At 32.9% G+C, this 12,158-nt stretch overlaps 1 protein-coding gene across 7 annotated transcripts in view; it reads left to right on the forward strand.

Moving 5' to 3' along the window:
* Positions 1 to 2,456: 2,456 nt before the first annotated feature.
* Positions 2,457 to 12,158, forward strand: part of LRP1 (LDL receptor protein 1) — a 627,804-nt gene continuing 618,102 nt past the window's right edge. For all 7 annotated transcript variants that reach the window (XM_085820318.1, XM_085820321.1, XM_085820322.1 and 4 more), the window contains exon 1: positions 2,457 to 2,713. In XM_085820318.1, the coding sequence (XP_085676444.1) occupies positions 2,623 to 2,713 (91 nt within the window). In that variant the 5' untranslated portion in view covers positions 2,457 to 2,622. The remainder of the gene's footprint in view (positions 2,714 to 12,158) is intronic.

Below are 12,158 nucleotides of genomic sequence, written 5' to 3' on the forward strand. Positions count from 1 at the left end.
CTGTTTTCAACAACTCTAAAGACGCATTTATCTGTTCCTCTCTCAACCAAACCAAAAACCCATTTTCCTTCGACTCTTTTCCCTCTATGATACTTTTGCTTGCCAAACTTGCTTTCGTCGATTTCGACAATGACACCTTCCCCACCCAACTTAACATTCTCCTTCAAACATAACTCCATGCATACTTCTCTACAAAAACTTTTCCAATCTGTCACCGTATTTTTAGCAATACGTAATTCCGTTCGTATAAAATCATTCCCGCACTTACCCAACCACATATAGGTAACTCGCAAAACATCACACATGCTCAATTTACTCTTCGCAAACCAGGAGTTCTTTCGAATTGATCTTGAAATTCGATGCCTACATTCGCCTCCAGTAACTCTGCACATCCACTCAAAACCGTCTATACGGTTTTTTCGCTCTACTAGTTTCATATTTGTTCCACAAATCGGGCACTTATACGATATTGCAATCAAACCTTTCTCCATACACCACTCAATAACACATTTTTTATCTCTTCGCTCCAACTGATAAAAGAAATCCAGATTCAAATACTCATCCATTCTGCAGTAAGCACCGAATTAAACACACTCATGAATAATCAAAACATTCTTTAAGCAAAAGAATTCTTTTCTGTATTTTCAGAAGTTACGGTTATAATTTTTAATTCATGCATTCAATATTTTCAATCGTTTGCTAATGATCGTTTTCAATCGTTTGGTATCTTAATAATACATTTGTGAGAGATAATTCGTTGCGCTAAATGCTAACAATACCACACAACACACAAAAGTAGATTTACAATTTAAAAAATCTCGCACAGAACATTATAAACCTACTATTTCAACTCAGTTAAAATATAATATAAGTTTTCTTTAAATACGAAGCTATAGCATACTTATAACTTGTTTTGAAGAAGAGGCGTAACCAATATTACGTCATAAAAAGGCGTGTCCAAGCATAAGAGAAGTAAACACAGCATCGACTGATGCAGCCTATTCTGCGATTTAGCCATTTATTCTATTGACTTCAGATGTCAATGTCAAATTTCTGGAAGTTATTTTAACCAAGAAACAATAGTGGGCACCGTGCATAAACAACTCATCTAACTTTTTAACAATAGTGATTATAAAATAAAAAAAAAATTATATATCATTCCAACGATGTTGCAAGTATAGTATAATGTTACATATATCTTTAGCAAACATTCAGATTTTATCTTGACTTTCCAAATTATTATTTATTTTTTAATAAATTTCAATATGCTAATGATTTTCATGTTACATTAGTATAAATTCCACAATTAGCACAGGAAAACAAAATCCGCGCTTTATATTAGAAGAGAAATTTCTTTTCCATATTCAAAACATCTACATTGGCGATGTTTGGCGACGGGTACATTAACCCTAGACTAATTTAATTATAGCTATTATTACAGAAATTAGCAGATACTCAGGTTATTGTAAACAAGAATTTCACTTTACTTGCACATTATAAACATCAGAGAAGATATAAACTCTAAATGAAGGCGTAATTAACATTATACTTACTAAGCAAAGTTCAGCGCCTGGACCAGGTTTCCAATTGTCTCTTCGGCAATTATTTACCCATATTTTTCTTCTTTCTTCATTTTTAGGAAATTTTACCAATGTATGACCTTTCCGTGAATGATTTGAACAATTAATAGCTGTACATCCGCCCATTTTACACAAAAAAAAAAAAAAAAAAAAAAAAAAAAAAAAAAAAAAAAACACAAAAAATTGTTGCACCTTAACCACTAAGCCGCCATTAAATCTCCCACTTGGGAGCGCGAATGCCTGATGATTCAGCCTGGTATATAGGAGCCTTAAGAAGGGCTAGTTCATACAGTTTTTCTTCCTGAAACAGGAAGCGAGGAATGATGACATAGTGATGTTGAGACTGACTGCAAGGCCACAATTCGCAGCAAAGAAATATGCATTTTACATTTGGAAAAACGCCTTAAAAACTGTGGGAGAAAAAATATTTTTAATTTAGAAGAGAAGATGATATTACTGTATTTATGACGTTTGAAACGTTAATAAGCTAAGCGAAGATTATTTAGATTAGTCTAGTGCGCTCTCTTTGTGAGAAGAAATGCCTGCAGAGTAGACGTCATTGACAGGAATTTTGAATACAATTTCATTGTCATTGTTATATACTAATACATTTAAATTAAGATTGATTTGATACATCGTCTTGTAAGATGGGGTTCTTTTCTGTTTTCCTTTTAGCTGAAAATATTTAAGCTATGTCGTAAAATTTTCCTTTACATGAATTCGACTCGATTCTGAAGTTATATTTTACAATTCGTACATTCATTTTGTTTATTAGCACTATATTTATTTTATTTATTTATTATATTTATTCATTCATTTATTAACAGTAAATTTACGGATTTAGAAATGGCAACCTCATTGCAGAGTTATCAACATTAAATAGCGATCACTTCGTTGTTTATATCTGGCCGATGTGTTTATGTAATTTACCGACCGCCAGTGATAACCTTAGGCGGCAACTGAGAGCTAAATTTGACTAAATCTTATAACGCCGTTCTGTATGGCGCTGATCATTTATAATTGTTAATTATAATAACAGGGGATGTCGACTTCTTGTCTAAAATGTTTCTTAAACTCCTTTTGTCTATGGCTCATTTGGTTTCAAGTGCTTTGGAGATTACCTAATGTGGAAGGTATTTTAATAGTCTCATGTGTTTTCTGTCATTCTGATTTTATCGGGAGTTGTGTATGATTTCCTGCAATTACTTTTTTGTTGATAGGTTAAAGAATTTTTAAATCTGTAATGTATACGCTGTTAAATATATAGTATTTACATTGTTTCAGCTTAGTAGAAATTCTCATAAATACAAGCATTGATAAAAACTACCTCATTATTAGAATATTGTTGGAAATATAGTACTTCACTGACAAAAAAAATTGTTGATGAGTTTAATACGAAAATTCTAATAAACGAATTGACGTACTGTTAAAATTTAAATAAGAGTAATAACTGCTGTTAGGATGACATCTCTTCTGCCATTAAGTCGATAGTTGATGTTGAATGTGAATTTATATATTCTTTAAAATATTGAATGTAATTAAGAATAACCTAATGCATTTGTGTTGAAAAAAAAAAAAATTATATGATGATGTATTATATGTCTGTGTGTAAAACAGGCAGCTATGTGCTCTCTGTTTTAAAGTTATAAAATGTTTTTCAGTGCTTCTTAGTGTAGTATAAAATTATGTGATCAAAGTTCTAATTCTTCATTGCATGTCTTTAATATGTGTGTAATTTTTAAAATGGTAGCAGAATTAAGTCGTGTGTACTTTATAACTGTAGGTGTGCAGAAAACAAAGTTTCATTAATAATCTCAAATTTTTTTTTTGCTTTTTAATTCAACATAATTTTCCATAGTTTTTTTCATTCCCAAATTCCATGGCTAAACTGCTATTAAATTTTAGTGTGACCAACTGAACAGAAATAAAATGTGTGTAATTTAAAATGGGGTACTGCAATACAAATGTTTTGTAAATAGTAACTTTCATCAACATATTAGAAAATTGCTAATACACTGTTACTGAAAATTTGAATTTATCAGAGTCGTAGTTAGGGTTTTCAGCGCCCAGGGACAACTGCAGTTTTCGCGCCCCCTACTGCTTGCCAAGGATGGAAAACATTTAATTCTAAAATGTCGTAACATCAGTTTGGTGCCCCTTGGATTCTGTGCCTGGGGACAGATGCCCCTCCTTACCCCCCTCTTTCTACACCCCTGGAATTTATCTTTTATTGGATTAATAGTCATTTACTGTTAGGGTCATGTTTAGCTATTTCTTCTGTTGAGGCAAGAGAGTAAATGCACATCTCTGTGTAATGCGCAAGAACGAAGAGCTTTAAAAGGAGTGCAGCTAAAAATAAAAGCTATTGTTACGAATTTGGTATTTAAAAAGCTAATGTTAGTTCAATTATAAATTAAATGGTTTTATTTCTCGCGCAGTGCAGCGCGTGACGAATATTAAAAGAAAGCTAAGCCGGAAAAATTAAAAATACAAGAGCGCGTGCGTTAAATAAATAAATATCTCTTTTTGATTTCGAGAAAGTGCTGGAATTGCGGTGTTGAAGGCCACCTACGAAGGAACTGCAGAACTTCTCAGAGCACGGAAAATAAGGCATACGATTTAAACAGACAATTAAATGCCACGGGAAGGAAAAGGACTGACAAGAAACCAAAGTGCTGGAACTGTGGAGCTGAAGGCCACGTACGAAAGAATTGCAGAACACCCCAGGGTACGAAAATTGAGACAATTTCTGAGGAACGATGCAGGAAACAAATTAATGACCATATCAAGGAACGCAGGTTGCCAGATAATGAAAAATCCTGTTTTAAAGCGTTTAAGATCTCTATAGTGAGTGGCAACAATAACGGACTGTCCGTCAATGGGAATATCGATGGAGTTCCTTGCAATATGATCATTGACACAGGAGCTAATGTTACCATCATTAGGAAAGATTTAGCTGAACAGTTTAAAGATAAACTTATTTGGATGCCATCCTGTGTTACCCTTCAGACTGCGTCTGGTGATAAGATCGATATAACTGGGAAGTTAAACGTAAGCATCACGTTTGGAAGTACCGCCTACCATCACACGGCATATGTGGCGGATATCACAGATCCATGCATACTCGGATTGGGCTTTTTAAGGAAATACAATTTTTCCTTAGACTTCAAAAACAACAAACTGCAGTCAACATCTGAGGACACGACTATCCATCGTCAGAAGGGATCCTCACCTGGAAACGCCTACGCCTTGTCTGAAAGACCCAGCTCAGAAAGCTGCCGAAATCATACTAGGGTCGGAGAGAAACACCAGACTACCAACTGTTCTCCATCACAAATGCTCCTCGGTAATGACCTTCGTCTGTCTTGTGACCGCCTGTTTGATCGACATACGGATGCGCCTTCATCGCCTGAGGAATACATCCAAAATGTCCAGGCCCGTTTTGAAGTGATGCACCATTCCGTACGAAAGCGAGTCAACCTGGCGACGGAGAAAGTGAAGTCCAGATACAACATGAGAGCTACTAGACATAGATCCAACAAAGGAGACAAGGTGTGGTTGTGGAACCCGATTCAACGAAAAGGGACTCAGTCCTAAACTACAGTCACCTTCGGATGGTCCATGTACAGTACTGAACAGACTGAATGACGTCTCCGTAAGTCTTCGAACTCTAAACCTAAAGTCGGTCATTACGACAGGTTAGCTCATTACTATGGCCATAGTACATAATGTAAATAATTGTAAATAGTGTAAGACCATGGTCCTTTTTGTTTTTAAATGTGTCTTTGATTTGATTTGTATTTAGTATTTGATTTGCATTTAGTATTTGATTTGTATTTAGTATTTGATTTGCATTTAGTATTTGATTTGTATTTGATAGCATTTGATTTGTTTTATTTATTGCATTTATTGTTCATGTTGTTTATTATTGTAATGTAATGCTTATTAATGCATTTATGCCACAGTTGTAAGTTTGGCTTCCTGTCCAGGGATTGTACTGCCCAGGATGTGCAGTCCTTGGGAAGAGGGCAGTGGTGCCGAAACCTGGGATTTTAATTGAAGCCTGCTGTAGTCCTTTAAACATTTCTCGCCAAAGCGCAGCTCCAATGCGCCGGATAGAGCTTCCAAGTCAAGTCTTTGGTTTTCTGGAAGTGTCTGCAGGATATCCGCTGTGTCTGCTCTCAGAGAAGCGGCGAGATGACAGGCCTTAGTTTGGGAATCCCATCCATTCACATCCGAAACGATAGAAAATTGTTTTATACACTTGCCAGGATGTCTTCCCATCATATGTGGATAACTTCAGAGATGGACGAGCAGGCATCGATAAGAATTTAAAACCCTCAGAATTGCTTCCTTCTGTCGCTATGCTCTTCTTTAAAGTGTCAACTTCTTTTGCAACAGCAGCAGAAACCCTTTCCTCAATTTGTTGTTGGAGGGCAGAAACTCTTTTTTCAATTTGTTGCTCTACCGCAGAAACTTTTTCTTGAATTTCTCCAACTTTGTCTTCAACTGTGTCTATTCTTCCTTCCATAGCTTGGAAATTGTTTTCTATTATGCAAGTAATTTCTCTCTTCAATTCCTCTTGACCTACTTTCATTTCCTCCTTAATGGATTCCTAGCCCAATTTCATTTCTCCTTTAACGGATTCCTGGCCCAACTTCATTTCTTCTTTAACAGATTCCTGGCCCAACTTCATTTCTTCTTTAACGGACCTAATTTCTTCTTTAACAGAGTCTTTCATTTCTTCTTTAAATGTAGCAAAGGCTATTATGAATTGTTTTAACTGTTCTTCCATCGCTCTTGTGATTGGCATTCAATATCCCACTTCTGACACCAAAAATCGTTGCGTGCGTACGGGTTCGTTATGAAATGAATGCACAAGTCCGATGAAAAATGAACAAAAATTTATTATTATCACAACAAAAATGCTTAAATTTTCTCAAATTATCACGCAGTATTACAATATCTCACAGTAGTTTTCTTTTAACTACTCAAATGTCCAATAGAACGTAATTCAAAACAGCTAAAGAACGCTAATCCGCGAATTCGCTACAATCAACAACAGTAGTTTTCTAAACAACAACAAACTAAGCAACTACAACGAACTGAGATGTTTTCCTCCTTTTATAAGATTTTAAAATCACGCGCTAGAATTTTCCAGTACTTTCTCGAAATCAAAAAGAGATATTTATTTATTTAATGCACGCGCTCTTGTATTTTCAATTTTCCGGCTTAGCTTTCTTTTAATATTCGTCACGCGCTGCACTGCGCGAGAAATAAAACCATTTAATTTATAATTGAACTAACATTAGCTTTTTAAATAGCAAATTCGTAACACTATTGTCCTGATTTTCAGGCATTTATTTTACAACTTAATTTTTCTTCTGTTTATCAAAGCAAAATAATAAATAATTTATATTAAAAACTTATATATGTATATATATATAATGTTGTATGATCTTAAATTCATTTAGTGCGAAAACAAGTTACTACTACTTGTGCAATTGCTGCAAAGTTAGTTAATAATAATTTATTTCCTGAACAATATCGATTAATTGATTATATTATCTCCTAAGTTTAATTAAAGTAGAATTATTTTAAAAGAGTGAATCCATACTGGTAAGTTATATTTTGAAAGATGTTTTGAAGTAACTTGAAAGTAAAATGTTAATAATGTTTTAACGGGGACTGGAATTAAATCATCATGAAGAACAAAATTACAATTGTAAAAGGAAAAATTAAATTAAAAACATGTAATCATTGTCATTGATCGGAAATTAGTTGACTTTTCAAGGGGAACAAACCAACTCCCGTTCAATGAACAATAATTAATAAATAAATACGTAAATACAAAGGTGTTTCGTCTTTACTCGAGTTATAAGGTAAAGCCAAACCGACAATTCTAGTCAGGCCAAATATTTCCGTGAATAGAAGGGATTATGAACTAATGCTGATACTCAAAGAACTTATTCTTATGAAGCATTTTAGCCAATTCAATTTGGAGTGAAAAGCAATTTCTGTAGAGAAATCCGAAAAAACTCGAGTAACCGTCCCCGACACCCTCGTGTTTATGCATTTGAGTTCTATATTATTTGTAAAAATTAAACATTGGAAATTGTCATTATGAAATAGAATTCAAAGTAAAGTTGAAATAAACATAGAAGATTACAAAATAAGATAAATGATGCAAACTTTGAAAAAACAAATAAAAAATAATATAAAAATAAAAAATATAATAAGAACAGTGAATTATCGAAGTCATGTTCAATCGAGATAATATTCATGTTTGAAAGTTTTTCTTGACTAATGAAGTCTTTATATATTTTTTTATTACTGTTGAAGTTCTTTTACCACTAACACCAAGAATAACTGACAATAATAAAAATGTTCATAATGCAAATTTCAAATTTGGATGTAATACTTGTGAATTATCTTGGAAAAGATCTTATTGTTGGTTTAGGTTAATTATTGCAGTTACATGGTTTTCCAAACTATATATTTTGATGAAATATCTGTAGCATTTATATTATTTGGATATATAAATGTTGAGTTACAAATTGCTTCTTTTAAGCCATAAAATTCAGTGGTATTAATTTTTCACCAATGCTTTCAAGTAGTGTTAATTTTTCGTCAAGTTTTTCATTAGAAATGAAATGTTTTAATAGCATATTATAATATAATTAAAAAGAAAATTATTGTAGAATGTAATTCATAAAATGCAGGAATAAAAATATTAATCAGAACAACATTAGAATGCTATGCAAATACGCTTATGCATACATGAACACATCCATACATGCATACACACAAACAATTCTGAGTCTGGTCCTGATAATAGAAGAGAACTGAAAATTGTAACATAATAAAAAAAGGGAGAAATCATCTGCTGATTTATAACTGCTCTTGTGTGTGTTGTGCACGAAGTACCGGGTGATAAAAAGTCAGTATAAATTTGAAAACTTAATAAATCATGGAATAATGTAGATAGAGAGGTAAAAATTGACACACATACTTAGAATGACATGGGGTTTTATTAGAACCAAAAAAAAAAAAAGTTAAAAAAATGTATGATTTTATGCAGGATGGCGCTCCACCCCATATTGCTAGACGCGTGGAAGATCTCTTGCGCGCATCGTTTGGTGATGATCGTGTGCTCAGCCACCACTTTCGCCATGCTTGGCCACCCAGGTCCCCAGACCTCAGACCGTGCGATTATTGGCTTTGGGGTTACCTGAAGTCGCAAGTGTATCGTGATCGACCAACATCTCTAGGGATTCTGAAAGACAACATCCGATGCCAATGCCTCACCATAACTCCGGACATGCTTTACAGTGCTGTTCACAACATTATTCCTCGACTACAGCTATTGTTGAGGAATTATGGTGAATATATTGAGCATTTCCTGTAAAGAACATCATCTTTGCTTTGTCTTAATTTGTTTTGCTAATTATTGCTTTTCTGATCAGATTATTGCTTTTCTAATAAAACCCCATGTCATTCTAAGTATGTGTGTCAATTTTTACCTCTCTATCTACAATATTCCGTGATTTATTAAGTTTTCAAATTTATACTGACTTTTTGATCACCCTGTATTTATAAGTGCATGATGTCATAAATGTCTAGATCAAGGTTTCTCAAACTATTACACTATTTTTGGTGGTACAACATTTATTCCAAAGATTTAAATGAATTTTACTCTAAAGATTAAATTAATGTTCAAAATGGCATCCCTTTTAGCTTATATATTGAGACATGATGGTAAATATATATTTTATTCTTTATGTGGTACAAAATTTAAAATGTTTGAGAAACATGGTCTAGATGCATTTTTCATTTGACATTTGGCACTCTGCAATCCAACCATGAACTGTATTACCAATACAGTTCATGGTTGGATTAACCATGAACTGTATTGGTAATACAGTTCATGGTTGTATTACCAATACAGTTCATGGTTGGAACCATGAACTGTATTAAAAACAAATTTACAAACCAGTTTACTTAGCTAGTTCAAATGGTTCCATTTTTCTCTTTGCAGATTTTATTACAACCTGCAGTTTTGCTTTATATGTTTTAAATTTTCCTGCTCTGATTAATTCATTGGTCTCCAAACATTAAAATATTTTTTAGGAAACATGATTTTTGGATTACTTTTGTTCGCTTTTCCTAAAATTGATGCTGTTAATCAATAATGTTTACTTCGTTGACCATCTGCATAAATAAAAATGCATTGTTAGAGTCATGATGAAATTACATATGTATAATGAACTTGAAATATTTTTTTATGCACTGTATTAATTAATATGTCAAATAATACTTGTGAGTGAGTAGTGGTCTGTGAGTGAGTAGTGGTCTCAAACTCAAGTTGCGTGTAGGCTAAATGTACAATCTAAAAGCGGTAAAAATATATTTAGGGTGTCACATGGCGAAAATTGGTGATTTTTGGTGATTGAACACCAAATTTGTGTAGTTCTTTGACGTGTTATTTTGGCTTTGTGTAGTGGCGATTTTTGGCACAAAAGTCGCCGCTACACAAAGCCAAAATAACATGTCGAAGAATTGCACAAACTCAGTGTCCATGTACACATCGACATATTTTCACTTGAAAAAACATCTGAGAATTGCACACTCTCTTGACTTTGTCCATGTACCCATCAATCTATTTTCACTTAAAAAGTAAAAGAAGCAGCCATTTCTACACTAAAGCCAAACAAAAAATATATAAACTCAAGAAACTACATTTTAATTCAAACAATGAGATAACATTAAAAAGGAAATTCGTCTGAGCACTACACAAAGGAAATATTCACTTACCTTATTTAGAAATTTCCGTGTCTTCAGTCAAACAAAATTCCTTAGCAACATCCAAAAACAGGTTTTCTTCAGCAAAATACCCATTGGCGCCATTCGAGTTTTACTTGCTAAGCTTATCAAAGGTTGATCGACCTCGACGATGAGTGGCGTATGGTAATCAAATATTAAACACATGGAAGTAGCCATAATTAGTGTATACATTCAAAATATGTGAAATAATAAATGACATAAATCCAAATTAGCAAAGAAAACAATATCGTATCGATGTAAAAATTCATAGATATTAAGCATATGGATGTAAAATTAACCTATTAAACATGCTATACGAAAATAAATTTGTATTAAATTCAAGCTAGCACAGAAAACAATACATTAAGCATAATGGAAGTAAAATAATAATGTAATAATGAACTTGTAATTATAATATTTGTAAAAATGAGCCCTTTTTTTTGACAAATTTAACTACTTAATGGGAAAAATTAGTAAAATTCAGCTTTGAATATCTCTCAATATTATAAAATTCCAAAATATTCTGATTTTAACAGTGAAGTTTCTAAGGAAATTATAAAAACATTAACTCAAAAAGTGACTTTTATAATTAATACCTTCATTGCTTAATTTCAAAGTACTTCCAAAACTATGATTGAAAATCTGTTATCATCACATAAATGTAATCAACAAATATTCTCATTTAAGTAGAAACTTTATTGCAACTATCTATTTACATAAAGGCTTTTTTTAGTAATAAATTATATTCTGCACTGTTTTTTTTTTTTTTATTTATATATACAGTCAAAAGTCGTTAATTCGGACACCCATATTCCGGACCTCAAAGCCACAAACTTTCTGCGCATGCGTCGCGTTGAAGCATGCGTGTAAGACCTTTGCGGCTGCGAATATGCATGTGCGAATGCGCATAATACGTTTACGCATATGCGTTTAATGTATAATGCACGGTATAAGCTAAGCTAAAATTATCTAATTCAGTTAATGTTTCAGATTGCGTTGTTCCTTAATCTTCGAATTAGATCCGGCTTATTATTTTTTGCAGACTGTTAGAGCAGTTTTATAAAAGTAAGCTTGAACTTTCGATTAAATCAAATAGAATTTCCGATATATATTTACTAATATGTAAAGGATCTACAAAGTGAAAGTATGTTTCGAAGTCCATTAAACAAAAAGTGGAATTGCTGCAAAAAATGGATAAAGGCATATCCTTTGTTTCTCTAACCATTCCAAAATCTGTTTATCAATTTCACGCTGCTCTGGGGGGGGGACGCCGTGGTGCTCAATAAATTGGAAGTTGATCTGTCAGCACTATCCTTATCTTCAGGGCAGATGTTTTTATTTTATTTGGCTTATAATTCCTTACTAAATATAGTATTTCATCTTGATGTACTCCGTCTTTGATATGATTTAAATCAAATTCCTCATCATTATAATTTGCTTCCGAAAGTGACACAGAGGTTATTGAAAACAAAAAAAATTTCGATTGACAAATTAGTTGGTATTCTCGACACAGCAATTATAGGACTTGAACAGCAGAACTTTGTAACTGAACAAGAAATTATGCTTGTTTATAGAATTAAAGAGAAAGTATTAGCACAAAAACGAAGCAATTTAAACAACTTACATTGAAAGAAATGTTTACTAAAGTAAAAAAATAAATATTAAGCTTTTTTTGGTTTGTAAATTTTGATACCCTTTAGATCATAATTGCTCTTTATAAGTTACAGTTTCATATTTTTAATTTTATAATTTTTG

This window comes from Stegodyphus dumicola, chromosome 7 (assembly GCF_044657685.1).
Source record: "Stegodyphus dumicola isolate Sdum_Otavi_A_Nest chromosome 7, ASM4465768v1".
Lineage (NCBI taxonomy): Eukaryota > Metazoa > Arthropoda > Arachnida > Araneae > Eresidae > Stegodyphus > Stegodyphus dumicola.